The 19431-nt window shown below is 35.6% G+C and overlaps 1 protein-coding gene across 1 annotated transcript in view; it reads right to left on the reverse strand.

Annotated features, from left to right (window-relative positions):
• Positions 1–4619: 4619 nt before the first annotated feature.
• Positions 4620–19431, reverse strand: part of TRPC5 (transient receptor potential cation channel subfamily C member 5) — a 138480-nt gene continuing 123668 nt past the window's right edge. Inside the window, exons 7-10 of the mRNA XM_036839958.1 lie at positions 8183–8386; positions 7908–7949; positions 6979–7068; positions 4620–5312 (exon numbers count right to left, since the gene is read on the reverse strand). Coding sequence (XP_036695853.1) covers positions 4620–5312; positions 6979–7068; positions 7908–7949; positions 8183–8386 — 1029 coding nt within the window. The remainder of the gene's footprint in view (positions 5313–6978; positions 7069–7907; positions 7950–8182; positions 8387–19431) is intronic.

Here is a 19431-nt window from a genome sequence, read left to right on the forward strand (position 1 = left end):
GGATCACCATGCAGCATATAGATGAAAATCCTAGGCCACATATCAACATATGAATAGTAATATCTCAAGTATGCAGTAAATCTGAAGTATACAGACTTACTTAATTCACCAAAAATATATATTTTTATTTTTACAGGTAGGTTCTTTCTTCTGACCTACAAGCTTTATTTATTCTTCAAACCAGAAACCCCAAATCCTGAGAGCTCTCAATATTAACACTTGTACTGCAGTGGATGCTGCTTTGGCAGTTCATTTTAGCAATTCCTCATCACATCTCAGGAAGTTTCTTTCCATTGAAGTTCTTCCTGCTCCCCCTCCCTTCAAAATGATTTAGTAATTACCAAAAGGGATGAAAGGCCAAGCCAGAGCAATCAAATGCTATTAAGTTTCATTGCATGTGTGTGTGTGCATAGACAAGGTTCTCACTTTTACAAACATCCCCAAAACAGTGCAAGCCAAAAACGCACATCTGTTGGAAAAAGTGATGGAAAGGGTCATTGGAAATACAGTAGAAATAGCATTTCTCTGTACTAAAGTAATGCTCACACTGAATTGGGGTACTCGGTTCCCAATGGCTAATTCTACACCAACAAAGTGGATATTTGGAACAATTATCTAGATAAAGCAAGCCAAAGAATCTAAAATACGCACAGGTTTGAGGCAAAGCCACAGGGTTCGGGAATGGAGGGAGCTGATAAGTAGGTATGAAGAGTTTATTTTAAATGATCCAAACAATTACATCCACTTACGTTGGCTATGTCTATACATGCAATCTATTAACACTGTTTTGAAAATGTGATTACCAAAATAATGTCAGTTTTTCCTGTGTACTTTTAAACAGGAAAGAATGTCTGCCTAACTTCAAGTACTTTTCACCTGATGGTTGAACAAACCAAGGCCTGGGCCACTTAAACTGTTAGTTAAAACACCACTTGAGTCTTACCCACAAGGCAATATGAACGTCAAATGGTTATTTATATTATCTGGCTAAGGTATCGACTCATATTTTTCAGTGAAGTCCCCAATGAAATTTGCAGAGGAGGTTTTACACTGCCATAATAACTATAAAGTTCTTATTGAAAAAGTATTTGTTCATTATTTAAGTCATTCAAAACGTAGAGGCTGTAGGGTGTGTGTGTGTGTGTGTGTGTGTGTGTGTGTGTGTGTGTCTTTAATCAAATTGCAGACAGATGTTTAGATGTTTCGGACTTAGCTGAAATGCCCTAAATCAGGTCAGAGTGGAATGAAAAATTACTATGAGAGGCAGAAAGAATCAGAAAATTTCCAGTATTCCCATGTAAGTGGACAGAAGTATAACCTGGAGATTTCTATGCCTATAAAATTTGGCATCTTCCAAAAATGGTGATTTTGAATCATTCCTTTTTCTTTGTACTTCACTGGATTTAAAGCTAGAAGTGGAGGACATACTTCAACAATGGCCATTTCTGAATATAATTCAGACATTTTCTTTGTATTCGATAATATTTTTACCCTTACTAATTATCAGGGAGACTTTAATGTAATTATGATGGAATCAAACAAATAAAATAGGTGTCCAGAAATGATAAGAAATTCACCTGTAATGGAGGTGAACCATGGTATAGATACTTAGACAAAAAGTAAATGATTCTTGTACCATTTATAATTGTATTTGACTTTGGAATACATTTTTAACTTTACATATAAATATGTCAGTCTGAAATTTGTGGAGTTCGTGGCATTTTGGGCAAATGAACAAAAAGGTATCTATAGTGGCCAATCCATTTCCACATCTCCTATGTATAACATATAATATGTGTGCTTAATAATGTCTTGTTTCTATAATCTAGAAGATTTGGGTTTATTGACTGGCTCTGTGACCTTGAGCAAGTCATTATCCTTCTCTGGACCTCTTTTTGTGTGTGTGTGTGTTTGTAAAATAAGACGTTAGAATTGAGTAGATCCTCACTAAGTTTCTCTTTTAGCTCTTATGTTTATAAATTTACTCTCAAGTTGGCTTATACCTTCTCTGGGGTCAGAGAACATACTTAAACATTTGATTTGAAATATCTTTCTTGATAGTAGCTGATCCAGAGGTTTGAGAGGTGAACACAAATCTCCTTCCCTTCCTACTTTGTACTAGAGTTAGAGTTAATAAAAATGTTGGTGTCACCATCACGGAAGTTAGGACAATAGCTGATTAGCTTTAACAGCTAACTGGCTTCAATGCCCAACATAGCTAGGCCTCAACACAGCTAGTGAAATCTTAAGCCCAAGTCATAAAGACAGTAACCCTGAGAAGATCTGAAAAGGAATGTACTGCCCATGAAGTATGACACTGGTTTCTTTCAGTAGTAGAGATTGGCTATTATGATTTACACATATTCTCTCTTTAGAACATAACTGAGATAAGAGTGTATTTTGGACCATGGCTCTATCTCTGGCTACCCTTGTTTTCCAACAAATTGATAAAGTAACTGCTGGAACAATGAAACCTAGGTCATCACAAGTACATGCATTTGTGAGAAAGACATACTTTTTTTTTTTTGATGAAATAGGGCCATGTATTGGTTTCTGGTGCCATCAATATGAGTTAGGAATGTAGCCCAGGTGCTATTTATTATTCAAAGTGAATTTGACAGTTGAGAAAGTTGACTCTGTAACTTTAGAAACCTTCTTTCTGGAAAGTAACCTGTTACTGATGTCAGGGCCACTTATGATAGTCCCACTTAGAGAAGCAGGAGAGAAGTTGGATTTGAGTAAATGATCACTTTGGGTATGATCAAGGAATTATTCTGTGATAATGTCTTACCAAATGGATCTTGATGCAGCTTGTTCTCTTGATCACTTTTTCCTGGATCTGAGCTTTGTTCTTCAACACCTCCTCTTGTTTCCCCATCATCCCCAGTTTGTGTCTTTTTCATGTAGAATATTTTGTTAGTCACCAAAGTTAGGGCTAGAATGGGAATCAATTCAAATAACAGAAACTACACTGTCAAAAACTATTTTGGAAGCATATTTGCATTGTTTGAGAATGCTTCATTTCACTTAATTTTGCCAGAAAGTATACACATGAATCTAGATGGTTTCCTATTACTGTTGGCATTTATTGAATACAAGAACAGGGTGACAACTAATTAACTTTCTTACTTTTTTGAGCTACCCATTAATTTAATGACCAGGACCCAGACCTCGGGCTATTTCAGGTCATGTGTTATTGTGTAAGTTGGGGATACGTTTGTGCTAACATTGGTAAAAACCGCCCTTGTTTAGCAGGTAATCAGTCGATGGTTACTGGATCTAACATGGTGACCATATGCATTATGGGCTTCATTTTTTAACATTTACCTGTGTGTTCTGATGAGGTGCTCCTAGGCTGTGGAAAATAATTTGTTTTGATGTATAATGCAGTTTTCTTTGAAGACAGTAGAATTTGGATCATGTCTATAGTTCCATGAATTCACTAGGGTTGTTATGTTATATATCTAACATGAGTTTACACACGCAATTCCACTGCCCCCACTGAACATTAAAACTGCAACTTGAATCAAGTTATCTAGACCTAAAATTGTTTTTGTTGTTTTATCAGAAAGCAATTAATTAAAATGAAGGTGCTATTTTCAGATTCTGACACCTCAACAAGATGTCATTTTTCTGTTAAAAAAATATTTTCAAATCCAGGCTTTTATCTTAGAAATGCTTTTGATAGCAGTGATGATTAAAACTATCAACAGTAGATAGGACCCTATAAATATACCAGCTAACTATTTTTTCTTGCCAATGTATGAGATGTAGTGACTGTTGATTAGAGTACAGTAGAAGTTTTTAAAAAACAGTACACATCCTAAATACTAATCTCGATGCTATCAAATTTTAAAATGTAGTAAGCTAACTGAAATACACAAACACAGGAAAGGAATTCACTAACTTATTAGATATGACATATACTATGGGGTAAATATTCATTGGCATACATTAGGAAACTCACAAATCTTTAAGAAACAAAAAATTCAACAGCCCCCATGATAAGGAGAAGTTGTAGTATTTAAAAGCAAAAACAACACGAAGTCCACTTATACCTAGAAACCACAAGCTGACAATTCTTTGGAGTCTATTCAGTTTCCCTTTGATGCTGTTCATTGAACCAGAATGGGCAGCGTGGAGCACTGAAGGGCAACAAAGATAGGCAAGGTAGTTTGCCTTATCTGATAGCTGGTGGGGACTGCTGAGCACAGCCCTCAGCCCTGTGGGGAAATGGTGTGAGATCCTGAGGAAGGTCAGGAATCTGTTGCGGCAGCGACAGTAGCAAAGTGGCACCTGGAGCTTCAAGGAAGCAAGGGTAAGAAAAGCAAAGCCAAAGGGTTAAGCACCCGACTGCACCTCTGCTGATTAGGGGCAAACACCCCTTCAGTTGGTTTTGAAATGGACTTAGTGTTTGTAGGTATAAAAAGGCAAATAATAGTAATAATAATAACAGGAACAAAAAATGAAGAATGTGGCTATAAAAGATGGTGAAAACAATAGGAGTTTCACTCTCCTGTCTAGTGGGGGAGCAGTGAGGGAATCATATTCTATGTCACCTCTGAGAGCAAAGAAATGAGAAATTTTCTGAGTTCCAGAACAGGTGGTACCGGCTTGACTTAGAGCCGAGTTGTAACTTGTTCTTCCTGTCCGTCACCCCATTTGTGCATGAGCAGGTCACAAGCCTCTCCCCAAGTTTCAAATACATCCTCTGAGGAGTCTAAAAGTTGAGAATTCGAGGAGCAGATGCTGGATGCGCAGTGAAGAGAGCTGGAACAGGCGAGAGGGCATTCACTGCTCTGAGCAGCGCCCCGGGCTTCGCCTGATTCTACCTCACTGAGGTTAATTTCACTCTGAGAACAGGACTCTGCTTTCCCTTTCTCCATCTGAGAATATTTGATGTCCTGCCACATATAGTGCGGCTGAACGATTCCATCAGAAATTGTGTACATCGGCTCTGAACTGGGTTCAGACATATGACCATTAAACTTGGAGAATAGGAGACCCAGTTTCTTGAGAGAGGGACCCATGAAGGAGCGTTTGCTTGATGACTCAGCTTTTGACTTCCCTTGGGCACCACCAACTCTTGGCATGGTCCTGATGAGAGGTGGCCCATGGCAGGCTTTTTTCTTGCAGCCTAAATTGAAAGAGACACTCTTGGATTTGGCCCGAGCCCCGCCACTGCCATCATTGGTATCATCTCTCTGAGAGAGTTCAGTGCTGCTAGTGGAAAAACTTCTCCTTTGGTGCTTCCTATTTCCCAAGAGGTCAAGCACTTCATATCGAAAGCTGGAAATGTCCTGCTTTAATTCCTAGGGCAAGAGAGAAGACACGTTATGTTAAGAAGCTTGGTCTTTAGTTCAAAATAGGCACATTGGGTATCCTTCGGAATGTTCCAGGTTTTGCCTCACCGCAAATCACAAGGTACATGAACTACCAGAAAAATCTCACATTATTCCAGCACAAGAAAAACATATTAACAATGCTGTGGGCAGAGCTGGCCATTGGGAAAAAAATGTGCAATTGGTAAAGTTGATTTCAGAACCTCCCTATCAGGAGCACGCCAACAGGCTGAAGTGTTAACCAACAATGAAGGTATTAGAGTAGGGCTCTCATTGGAATCTGCGTAGAAAAGTACTACTGAAGAGGAAAAAACTTTTAGGACCCTCAGGAATAAAACTAGGGAAGTGGAATGTCAGGAGATGGGACTGCTGTTTTGGGCCGGGGACCTTGTTTATTCAAGTGCCTGTGAAATGTCTTCTATCGCTAACTGGCTGCCTAGATACTAGATCGCGCTTTTAAAAACCATCTTTGAAAAGCTTATATCTGATCATGTCGTTCTCTTGCTTAACACTTTTTAGTAACTTGTCGCTGACCTTAGGAAAAAGGAAAAATGCCATACCACAGACTACAAGATTTTTCAAGGTCTGGTACATGTCGATCTCTCCCATTTCATTCCTTCCTGCTCTTTCCCCAGGCTTTTTACTGTCCACCTGTATGGACATATCCTCTCTTGCCTCTGGGCCTTTGCATGTGCTGTTTTCTCTGTCTGGAACACTCTTCTCCTCAACTCTCCTTTATCTGTCTCCTCCTTCAAACCTCAGCTTAAACATGGCTTCCTCTGGAAAGCCTGCCTCGAATCCCCAAGTCCCAGTTGGGTGTCCCCCCATTTCTATGTCTCTACAGCACCCGGTGTTGATCCTGTTAGAATACTCAGTCATTTGCCTCTATTATTATTGTGTGTGACTCCACAAGAGAGTAGGGGCTGGTTATATCTTGCTCATGACTGTGCCCCAGCACCTAGCAGAGTGCTTGGTGTATAGCAGGCCCTCAATTGATGAGTTATGTCTGTGGATTAGGATAACAGCCTTCTTATGTTCCTTAGAAAATATATACGTGTTCTAGGATAGGGTTTCTCAACCAATTGACATGTTGAGTGTGGTAATTCTTTGTTGTAGGGAGCTGTCCTGTGCATTGAAGGATTTTTAGCAACAACCCTGGTCTCTACTCACTGGCATCTATAGATGCCAATAACATCCCAATGTGACAGCCAAAAATGTGTAATGGTAGGGTTTCATAAATGTTAGATTTAATAATAGACTTTTTGTCTTTATCTTACATCTTTTAAAGAAGGCCTTTAAATCTCTAGGCATCTTTCCTTCGCTATCTTTCTTCTCATCACACACCCATGCCATATCATTTAAAGCACTAAATTCCCATACTGAGAAAAACCCAGAATATTAAAAGAATGCATATTTTTATTATTCATAAAGCTGATTGTGGTGTGACAGACATTGGTAAAATCTATCCATCTACTGGATGACAGACTATTCTAAGAGAGAGAATAAGAATTGTAGCTGGTTTTGCTGTATTATAGGCTGTTGAAATTCCATCACCAGAAACCTCAAACACTGTGAAGATTAAATGATGCTTAAGAAACGTGAAATGAAGAATTAAACCACTTTATGATCAAATTACCTTAAAATTTTCTTCTGTTAGTCCCTCATTTGTTTTGGAATTTCTTATCATAGCTGCCACATATCTTTTGACTAAATTCCTGATAACTTCCTGGAATTTAAACAAAAACATGAAGAAGCATTCAGTTTCCTTCTTGGACTCTCAGTAAAATAAGAAACATACACAGGAAATAAAATACGCTTAGACTGTCTCTGCATTGGAAAATCCTCACAGGATCCAGGCATTTTCTACAAAACCCCCCATTTAAGTCCATTGGCTAAATGAAGAATTTATTATGTGTCCAAATTTGGTGGCAGAGTGGCCCAGTGAGATCAAATTTACCCGAAAGGAAAATTTTCCACCCAAGCATAAGGTAACACATTCATGGAATTGACGGATACACATTCATGGAATAATGAGAGCAGAATAATCCTTGAATGGTCACAGTCAATATCCTTTCCCTTCAGGCTAGATTAAACTTGAACCTTCCTAGTAAGATGAGAGTTTTTCTTCCTTTTATAAAGTTGAGAAAGTCATTCTTCAGTGTCACAGAGTCCGATGATTTCAATGTCCACTAATTACATAATCAAGATACTTTTTCTTAGAGGCAATCTATACTTCTCCTTTACAGGGATGGCCTCTTTTAACTTAGCCTCTGGGAATGGTATACACATGGTCACCCTGCTTTGTGTTAGTAATAGTGATGATGATAGCTACCACTTAATGCAACATGTCAGGCACTGTGCCAGGACACACACACACACACACACACACACACACACACAACCATACATACATACTCACCACTCAGTTCTCACAACTACAGTTTAAGTTTTATCATCCTTATTTTACAGACGAGGAAACTGAGGATCAGTGAGGGTAAGTGATTTGTCCAAGTTCACACAACTGACCAAGAACTATTGTGCTTAGTCCCTGTGAAGAAACTTTACCTGGTAATGTTGATTCTGTATCAGGCTGTCAGCATGGCGTTCCTGTCATTGAAAACGGACAGAGAGGTTACATCAGCAGCCTCCCAGCAGCCCATCCACTCGAATATATTTCTAAACATTAGGACTGGAACATGACAGAAGCTACTGCCTGACAAACCCCCAAAGCATCTGTAGGTTGGAGTAGTTTTAAGATGTTCAAGATAGGGAATGTTACAAAGGAGGGAAAGGAGAAAACAGTTGTGTTTACAAAGAAACATAATTTTTAAAAGCCTTACTGTGAAGCTTCTCAAGTTGTGCCTTCTCCGTCTACCATCAGGGTCTCTTTGGGGGCAGAAGGTGTTGTTGAACCAGTTACCAAGGTATAGAAATGACTTGGGGCTGGGGATGATGTTGAAAGGAGGTGGCAAGGTGCCGCCTTCATCGAAGTAACTCATCCAGAGCTTCGTCCTTGCAAACTTCCACTCAATATCGGCATGATCCTATGAAAGAAGTTCAGTGATTTGGGATGGGAAAATGCAAAATGCACCCCTGACTCATTCTCAAAGTTCTACTTGCTTCTACAGAGGGCAATCTGTCAGTAGCTATGAAAATTCAAATTACACTTACCTTACGACCCAGTAATCCTACAATTAGAAATTTATCTTATCGATATACTTGCAAAAAGAGGTATGCACAGGGCTGTTCGCTAGCACTGGAGCTTGTAAGAGCAAAACAACTGGCAACAACCTAAATATCCAACAGTGGGAGACTGCTTAAATAAATGATGTCACATCCACAAAATGGCTTATAATCAAACTATTAAAAATATAGTAGCTCTATCAACATTTTATATGTAGAAACACATATCGTATAATGCATTTGTCCATATATTTATAAGACCTCTAAGTGAAAAAAGCAACATAAAGAGCAATATATATTGTGTAAAATGATCCCCTTTATCCAACTGAAAACCCCTTTATATTACATGCTTACATGTTCTAGACAGGTACACACTAAATTGGGAACAGCCAAAAAAGAAAAAAAAAAAGAAAATAGTAAATAATAAACTTAGTACATAAATAAAAAATAAATAAATAAATAAATTGTCAATAGTAGTTATTTTTAAGGAGTAGGATTGGTGTGGAGAGACTTTATGGTTTTTTTTTTATGTTTTTTTAAAAAATCAACATTATTGAGGTATGATTTACACAGAGTAAAATTCATCTAAGTGTTCAATGAGTTTTGATGAGTGTATATACCTGTGTAAGCACTGTCATAATTAAGACACGCACACACACACACACACACACACAGAGGCATACATTTCTAGGAGTTTTAAGACCTGGAAGGACTAATGTAATCACCACCACAATCAGGATACACAACAGTTCCATCAACCCCCCAAATTCCCTAATGTTGCCCCTTTGTAATCAAACTCTCTCGAACCCCCCTGGCAACCACTGCTCCATTCTCCATTCCTTTAGTTTACTTTTTCCAAAATGTCATATAAATGGAATCATACGGTAGGTAACCTTCTGGGACTGGCTTATTTCACTCAGCATTAATATCTTCGAGATTCATCTGGTTTTGTATGTATCGATAATCTATTCCCTTTTATCGCTGAGTAGTTTTTTGTTGTGTGGATGTACCACAGTTTACTTATTCATTCACCCATTAAAGAACATTTGGGTTGTTTCCAGTTTTTAATAACTGTGAATAAAGCTACTGTGAACATTCATGTACAGGTCTTTCTGTGAACATAAGTTTAACTCCCCTGGCTTAAATATCTAGGAGTGATATTGCTGGATCATGAAATAAGTGTACATTTAACTTTATAATAAACTGCCAAACTGTTTTCCAGAGTGGCTATACCATCTTTCATTCTCACCACTTGCTCTGTATCCTTCTTAGCATTTGTCAAGTTTTTTAAAGTTTAACTATTCTAACAGATTAAGTAGTGGTATCTCATTATGGTTTTAATTTGCATTTCCCAAATTGGAATGAAGTTGAGCATCTTTTCATATGCTTATGTGCTATATAGATATCCTCTGTGGTGAGGTGTCTGTTCAGATCCTTTGCCCATTTTTATTGGGTACTTTGCTTGCTTACAGGTGGATTTAGATAGTTTTAAAATATATTCTGGATACTAGCTCTTTGTCAGGAATGTAAATTGCAAATGTGTTCTCTCAGTTTGCGTGTTATCTTTTCATTTACTTAATGGTGTCTTTCATAGAGCAAAGTGTTTTAATTTCAGTGAAGTCAAATTTATCAAATTTTTAATGGATTATGCTTTTGGTATTACGTCTAAGAACTCTTTACCTAACCCGAGGTCATGAAGATTTCTCTTATGGTTTCCTCTACAAGTTTTATAGTTGTAAGATTTGCATTTAGCTCTATGATCAACTTTGAGTTCATTTTTGCTTAAGGGGTGAAGTTTACATTGAGGGTTTTTTGTTTGTTTGTTTGTTTTGCCTGTGGGTATCCATTTGCCATTTGCTGAAAAGGCTATTGTTCTTCCACTGAGTTGCTTTTGCACCTTTGGCAATCAGTTGGGCATGCTGGGACTACTGTCCATCCACATTCAAAAGAATGAAGTTGGACTCCTACCTCATACCACATACAAAATTCAACTCAAAATGAATCATAGAACTAAATTTAATAGATAAAAACTATAAAACTTTAAGAATAAAATTTAGGAGTAAATCCTTATGACCTTGGGTAAAACAATGGTTTCTTAGAGATGACACCAAAAGCCACGGAACAAAAGGAAAAAAATTGGCAAATTGGACTTAATCAAAGTTAAAAACTTTGTACTTCAAAGGACACCATGAAGAAAATGAAGAGAAAACCCACAGAATAAGAGAAAGTAATTAAATATCATATGTCTGATAAGAGACTTGTGCCTTTATAAAAAACAATTATAATTCAACAATAAAAATACAAATAAACCAATTTAAAAATGGGCAAAGCACTTGAATAGACATTTCCAGAAAGAAGACATACAAATGACCAACAAGCACATGAAAAGATGCCCAACATCATTGGTCATTAGGTATACTCAAATCAAAACCACAATGAGATACCATTTTATACCTGCTAGGATAGATATAATAATTTAAAAAAGACAAATAATAACCAGTGTAGGTGAGGATCTGTAGATCCACACACTGCTGGTGGGAATGTGAAATGGTGCAGCTACTTTGGAAAACAATACGGCAATTCCTCCAATGGTTAAACATAGAGTTACCATATGACCCAGCAATTTCACTCCTTGCTACATATCCAAGAGAAATGAAAACACATTCTACACAAAGACTTGTACACAAATGTTCAGCAGCATTATTCATAATAGCCAAAGAGTAGAAACAACCCAAATATTCATCAACTGATAAAAGGGCAACCAAAATGTGGTACATTATTATTATTATCCAGCCTTAGAAAGGAATGAAGTATTGATACATACCACAACATGGATGAACCTTGAAAACCTTATGCTGAGTGAAAGCATATTTATTCTGCTGAGTCTTCTAATCCATGAACACAGTATGTCATTTCTTTCATCCATGTTTTGTAGTTTTTACTGTGTAAGTCCTATAATGATTTGTTAAGCTTATACCTAAGTATTACATTTTCTTTGCAACAATTTAAAATGGTACTGTCTTTTAAAATTTCTTTCCAATTGTTTATTGTTAGTATATGGTTGATTTTTGTGTATTGACCTTGTAGTCTGTGGCCTTGCTAAATTCATTTTTTTATTCTATAAAGTTTTTAATAGATTCTTTAGGGTTTTCTTTATACAGAATCATGAGATAGATTTATTCTTCCTTTCCAATCTGTATGGCTTTAATGTTTTTCCTTCCCTTATTACATTGTCTAGGATCTCCAGTACAATGTGGAATAGAAGTACTGAAAGCAGATATACATTTTTAACTGATCTTAGAAAGTCTTCAATCTTTCAACATTTAGTCAGCTGTAGGTTCTGTGGTTCAGGTTGTGCAAGTTACATTCTATTCCAAGTTTGCCAAGACATTTTTTAAAAACAATCGTAAATGTATGTTGAAGTTTGTCAAACACTTTTTCTGCATCAATTGATATGATCATAGGGTTTTTCTTGTTTTGACTATTAATATAATGGATTACTTTGCATTCCTGGGATAAATCCCATTTGGTTATGGTATGTTATACATTGCTGGATTCAATATGCTAATACTGTGTTGAGGATTTCCATGTCTATGTTCATAAAAGATATTGGTCTATAGTTTTTAATTTTCTGTACTGTTTTTTCTGGTTTGGGTATCAATATAATATATTATATATGTAATGTATTTATATATAATTAAAATTAATTTTACCAGTTTCTCTTCACTATATTTTAATGTGGCTACTAGAAAATGTAACATATGTGGCACATATTTGTGACTTGCATAAAATTTTTATTGTACAGAACTGCCCTAGACTAAAGGTGTATTTAGTCCTGCCAAACAAAGCTTAAAAGCAAGCCTCAGTGGGATCAAACTATTTCCAGAATAAAGCTCAAGAATATTTAAAACAATACAAAAATAGCCAGCACCCAATAAGGTAAAATTCACAATGTCTGGTATCCAATAAAAATTTATCAAAAATGCCAAGAAACAGGAAAATATGATACATAATGAGGAGAAAAAAAATCTATCAAACAGAACTAGATACAAATCAGTTGTATTCTATATAGCAGCAATAAACAATGAGGAAATATTAATTTAAAAACAGTTTCATTTAAAATATAAAATCCTTAGGAATAAGTATGACAAAAATATACATGTTTTTTAACACTGAAAACTGTGAAAGATTACTGAGATAAATTAAAGAAGACTTAAATAAATATAGAGATACGGCATATTCATGAATTGGAAGACTAAATATAGTTAGGATGGCAATTCTTTCCAAATTGATTTAGAGATTCAATACAATTTCAGTCAAATCTCAGTGGGCATTTTTGAAGAAATTGACAAGCTGCTTCTCAAATTTATATATAAATACAAAAGAGGTAAAATAGTTAATTTTGAAAAAGAACAAATTGGCATTGAAGATCAATGGAACAAAACAAGACAGTCCAGAAATAAATGCATGCATATGCATATATGCAATTGACTTTCAAGAAAGGTGTCAAGGCAATTCAACTTGGAAAGGATAATCTTTTCTTTTCAACAAATTGTCTTGGAATAGTTGGACTTCCACAAGAAGAAAAGAAAAAAGAACCTTGATCCTTACTTCACACAAATACAAAAGTTAACTCAAAATGAGTCATGACTTAAATATGGAGAGCTAAATCTATAAATAATTTACTAATAAACAATTTACTATGTTTTTTTCTTTCTTTCTGCTTGCTTTGAATTTAGTTTGCTGTTCTTTTTCTAGTTTCATAAAGGTGGAATTTTAAGTTATTGATTTGAAATCTTATTTCCTTTTTAACATAAGATTTACAATTATAAATGTTTCTGAGGAAACTTGGCATATACTGTACTCTCCCTTTCATTCATCTCAAAGTATTTTCTAACTTCCCTTGTGATTTCTTCTTTGAACTAGTGGTTATTTTGCAGTGTCTTCTCTACTATCCATTTATGTGTGAATTTCTGAAATTTTATTTTGTTTTTGATATCTAATTTAATTTCATTATATTCCCAAGTATGTTTGCAGAACATACTTTTTATTATTTCAATCCTTTAAAAAATTTAGGGGGGCTTATTTTATGAGCTAACATATAATCTATCCTGGAGAATATTCCATGTGCAGTTCAGAAGAACATATATCCTGCTGTTGTTGTATGGCATGTTCTATAGATAGATGTCCATTAGGTCTAGTTGGCTTATAGTGTTGTCCAAGTATTCTATTTCCTTTTTGGTCATTTGTCTAGTTCTGTCCGTTACTGAAAGTGGGGTAATAAATTCTTCAACTGTTATTGTTAAATTTCTATTTCTCCCTTCAGTTCTGTCAGTTTTTGCTTCATGTATTTTTCAGCTCTGTAGATAGGTGGAAATGTGTTAATAATTGTTAAATCTTCATGATAGATTCACCTTTTTATAGTTATAAAATGTCCTCTGTTTTCTCTAGTAACATATTTTGTCTTAAATTCTATTTTGTCTGATAATTATTATAGCCACTTAGCTCTCTTTTGGTTACTGTTTGCATCATATATCTTTTCCCACTCTTACTTACATTCTATTTGTATCTTTGAATCTAGAATGTGTCTCTTGTAGACAGCATATAGTTAGAACATGTGTGTTTCTTATACAGAGTCTGGCAATCTCTGCCTTTTAACTGGTTTGTTTAATCTAGTTACATTTAAAGTAATTACTGATAAAGTAAGATTTACATCTGCCATTTTGCCATTTTCTATATGTTGCATGTCTTTTTTGTTCCTCTGTTCCTCCATTATTGATTTCTTTTGTGTTAAATAGATATTTTCTAATATACCTTTTAATTCTCTTGTTTCATTTACTATATTAAAAAATTATTTTCTTAGTGCTTGGCCCAGGGATTACAATTAACATCTTAAAATACAATCTACTTTGGATTAATACCAACCTGATTCCAATCATATGTAAAAACTTTGCTAAAATATAGCTCCATTCCTTCCCTCCTCCTTTGTGCTATTACTGATATACAAACTGTTCCTTTATATATTATACATTATAAGCCCATCAAAACACTTGTATAATTATTGAATTATGCAGTTATCTTTCAAGTTAGAGAGAAAAAAAAGTTCCCCCCAAATAAGATTTGTGTTGTCTTTTATATTTATCTATGCAATTACCTTTCCTGGTGCTCTTTCTTTCTTTCTTTCTTTCTTTCTTTCTTTCTTTCTTTCTTTCTTTCTTTCTTTCTTCCTACTCTCTAGTGTTCTTTCATTTCAGCCTGAAGAACTCTTTTTAGCATTTCTTGTAGGAAAGGTCTTCTGGCCATTAATTCTCTCAGTCTTTGTGTACTTGAAAATGTCTATTTTTCCCTCATTTAAGGATATTTTTGCTGGATATAGAATTCTTGGTTGTCAGTCTTTTGCTTTAAACACTTTGTATATGTCATCACACTGACTTCTAGTGCCCATTGTTTCTGATGGGAAATCAGTTATCTTTTAATTTTCCTGCTTTCAAGATTTTTTCTTTGTCTTTGACTTTGAGAGGTTGACTAAGAAGTGGATATTTTTGTGTTTATCCTACTAGGAAATATTTGAGCTCTTGGATGTGTAGACTATTTTTGAGAAGTTTTTACTCATTATTTCTTCAAATAGCCTTTGTGTTCTTTTTTTCTCTTTTCTACTTCTGAGACTCCCATTATGTGTATGTTGGCCATTTAATGGTGTCTCACAGGTCTCTTAAGCTCTGTTCGTTTTTATTCATCCTGTTTTTCTTTCTGATCCTCAGTCTAGACAATGGTAATTGAATTATCTTCAAGTTTGCTAATCCTTTCTGCCAGCTCAAATCTGCTGTTAGGCCCTTCTAGTGAATTTTTCATTCTGTTACGGCACTTTTCAAATCCAGAAATTCAATTTGATTCTTTTTTTAAATAATTTCTGTCACTTTATTAATATTTTCTATTTGGTGAGACATCGTTCTCATACTTCCCTTTAATTCTTTAGATGTTTTCCTTTAGTTATTTGAAGATATTTAAAATAGCTGGTTCAGTCTTTACCAAAGCCAACATCTGGGCTTCCTCAAGGACTGTTTCTATGACATCTTTTTTCCTGTGTACAGAACATACTTTCTTTGTGTGTGTGTGTGTGTGTGTGTGTGTGTGTGTGTGTGTGTATGTTTTGTAGTTTTTTGCTGAAACTAGACATTTTAAACAATTTAATATGATTACTCTGGAAATCTGATCCCCTTCTTGTAGAGTTTGGTTTTTAGTGTTTGTTTAGTGACTATCCTTGACTGATTCTGTAAAATCTGTATTCTTTGTCATGTGCAGCCATTGAAGTCTCTGTTTAGTTAGCCTCGTAGTCAGATAATGATTGCACAGGAATTTCATTAAATGCCTTGAATCAGTAAGTCTCTCACTCTTTGCTAGGGGCTCTGTGTGTTCATAGTGACACATCTTCAATGTTCTTGCAGTTTATCATCTGTAAATGACACGTTTGAAAAGACAACAAGGGAAATTTAAATATGGACTCCAAATTATAATGATAGTGTATCAGTGTTAAATTTCTTGAGTGAGATATGGTACTGTGATAATGTAGTTGAATATATATGACAATATTTGAGTGAAATGTGTGATATTGGTAATTTACTTTCAAATGTTCTAAAAAAAAGTTCTTGGGCCCCATCATATGTATACGGCAGTAAGAGCTTTGTTTCAGAGGCCACGTTAACTTGTGACTTATATCCACAAACTTTTAACTTAAAACAATGCCAAATAAGATGGTTAGACAATATAGTCTACACTGTCAAAAGTGCACAGTGTAAGGGAGAAAAAAATATTTCTCTACTAACACATGAGATCTTATAAAGGAGAGCTATGCCTTACAGTGTTTGTCTTAGGGTGGTTTTTGAGTGAACATTCAGTCAGTGAAACCTAGAATTTGCTCCTTGGCCTTTCAGATATTCCATGAAGGCTTTCACTTTGCTCTCCAACGTAGCAGTGCTTAGCTATGATATTAAAGGATTAGCAGATCAAGTTCAAAAACAGCACCACGCAGAATAGGGATTTTTAAACCTGGTTCTATGGATGAAGTTAACAGAGTCAATAAATCTATTAAAATTGTATGTGAAATATTGGGTGTTTTGCATTTTTCTGGGCTTTCATCATATTCTCAAAGGAGTCTGCCCTCCCCCCAAATGGTTAAGAACCACTGAAGTAGAGGATTCTGTTGATTTCTGAGATGCCCATTGCCTGTATCTGAACAGCCGCTAGCCAGCTCTTAATGGGTAAATCAAGGATACCTCTATGTTCTGTAGGAGGGACTAAATGGCTTTGGGTTAAGTGAGCAACAAGTTCAAATGGAAAATGAAGCTCTAGGTTGAATTTAAGGTACTTATTAGACTCAGTGCTAGATTTTGTTATTTTGTAAGTTAATAAAGAAGCACATATATTACCATTTTTTTGAGATGTTGAAACATCTTTTATTAAGGAATTGTAAAATTATAAATTCCTCCCAAAGTTACTTGAGAATTGGAAGAGTTGCTGCAATGATTAGAGTAATAAATTTTATATGCGCACATAACTATAAGTATATAAAATGAATATATAACAAAGAGCACTAACACTCATCCTCTCTTTTGCGTTCCTGTTAGTTAAATAATTTCAAGTAGTTCAAAGATAAATTGGGCTACATGAAAACAAAATATATGGAATTACCATAGAAAGAAATTATATTACAATACAGTTATCAAAAATATTTTTAAAACATGGTAATATTTATTACAATACAGTTTAAACATGGTAATATTTATTACAATACAGTTATCAAAAATATTTGTGCATTAGATCTCTAGGACTTACTACTAGTTGCAAGTTTGTACCCTTAAACAACATGAATTGTATACTTTTAAAAATGAATTTTATGGTATCTGGATTATATCTCAATAAAGCTGTTACCATAAAATAAAGTCTCAGAAGAATACAGAGGAATAATTTTCATGATCTTATGTTAGGCAGTGGTTTCTTAGATATCACAGATAGCAATGTTGCTGTCCTCATCTTTTAAAGCATACAATTCAGTAGTTTTTAATACATTTACAGAGTTGAGAAACCATCACCTCTATCTATTCTAGAACATTTTCATCACTCCTAAAAAACCCTATATCCATTAGCAGTCAATTCCCAGCACTCCCTCCCCTCCCCAGAGCCCCTATCAACCACTAATCTACTTTTGTTTCTATGGATTTGCCTATTTTGAACATTTCATATAAATGAATTATATAATATTTGTCTTTTGTGTGTGGATTCTTTCTCTTAGCATGTTTTCAAGGTTCATCCATGTTGTAGCATCTGTCAATACTTCATTCTTTCCTATGGCTGAATAATATTATATTTCATTGTATGGATATACTACGTCTTTTTTATCTATTCATCAGTTGATGGTCATTTGGGTTGTTTCCACTTTGCTATTATGAATAATGCTGCTATGAATATTTGTGTGCAAGATCTTGTGTGGATATATGTTTTTAATTTTCTTGGGGACATACCTTGGAGTGGAATTGCTCAGTTATATACTAACCCTACTTTTAACTTTATGAGGAATTGTCACACTATTTTTTAAAGTGGCTGCACCATTTTACATTCCCACCAGCAATGTATAAGAGTTCCGATTTTTCCACATCCTCACCAAAACTCGTCACAGTTCATGTTTTTTTTTTAAACATCTTTATTGAAGTATAATTGCTTCACAATGGTGTGTTAGTTTCTGCTTTATAACAAAGTGAATCAGCTACACATATACACACGTTCCCATATCTCCTCCCTCCTGCATCTCCCTCCCTCCCACCCTCCCCATCCCACCACATGCTAGTGGGTATGACGTTGTATCTCATTCTGGTTTTGATTTACATTTCCTTGATGCTGAATGACATTGAGCATGTTATCATGTGCTCATCAGCCATTTGTGTATCTTATTTGGAGAAATGTTGATTCATATATTTTGCCCATTTAAGAATTGAGGGTAGGGGCTTCCCTGGTGGTGCAGTGGTTAAAAATCCTCCTGCCAATGCAGGGGACATGGGTTCGATCCCTGGCCCGGGAAGACCCCACATGCCATGGAGCAACTAAGCCCGTGTGCCACAACTACTGAGCCTGCGCTCTAGAGCCCGCGAGCCACAACTACTGAAGCCCGGGCGCCTAGAGCCCATGCTCCACAACAAGAGAAGCCACGACAATGAGAAGACCACGCACCACAACGAAGAGTAGCCCCTGCTCACCGCAACTAGAGAAAGCCCGCGCGCAGCAATGAAGATGCAACACAGCCAAAAATAAAAACAAATAAATAAATAAATTTATTTAAAAAAAAAACCTAAGGGTGAGGCTTGGCATTAGAAACAGGCTGATGTTGGAGTTTTGAGATAATTTATACTGGGATGGCAGGAGTGATGACAGTTTTAACAACCTCACCTCTCCATTCTCCAGCTATTGTCAAGGATAAACAAAAAAAAAAGAAATCACTCGGAGAGAATTCTGTGAAAGCAAAGCAAAAAGATAGTGCTAAAAGAAATACTGAACTCACTTTATTTCATCCAGATGACAAACTCATAAGAAGCCTGCATGCTCTAGCTACCATCTATCATCTATCTATCTATCTATCTATCTATCTATCTATCTATCTATCTATCTATCTATCTATCTACCTATCTTCTATCTTTTAATTTGTCCATCCTAGCGTTAGAATTTACAAGTGAAATGATCATCATAGGAATAAGTATTGATATACTTATTGAATTGAAAAATGAAGTCATCCTTTTTTTTAAAATAAATTTATTTATTTAATTTATTTATTTTTGGCTGTGTTGGGTCTTCGTTGCTGCACGTGGGCTTTCTCTAGCTGCGGTGAGCGGGGGCTACTCTTCGTTGTGGTGTGCGGGCT

This window comes from Balaenoptera musculus, chromosome X (genome assembly GCF_009873245.2).
Source record: "Balaenoptera musculus isolate JJ_BM4_2016_0621 chromosome X, mBalMus1.pri.v3, whole genome shotgun sequence".
NCBI lineage: Eukaryota > Metazoa > Chordata > Mammalia > Artiodactyla > Balaenopteridae > Balaenoptera > Balaenoptera musculus.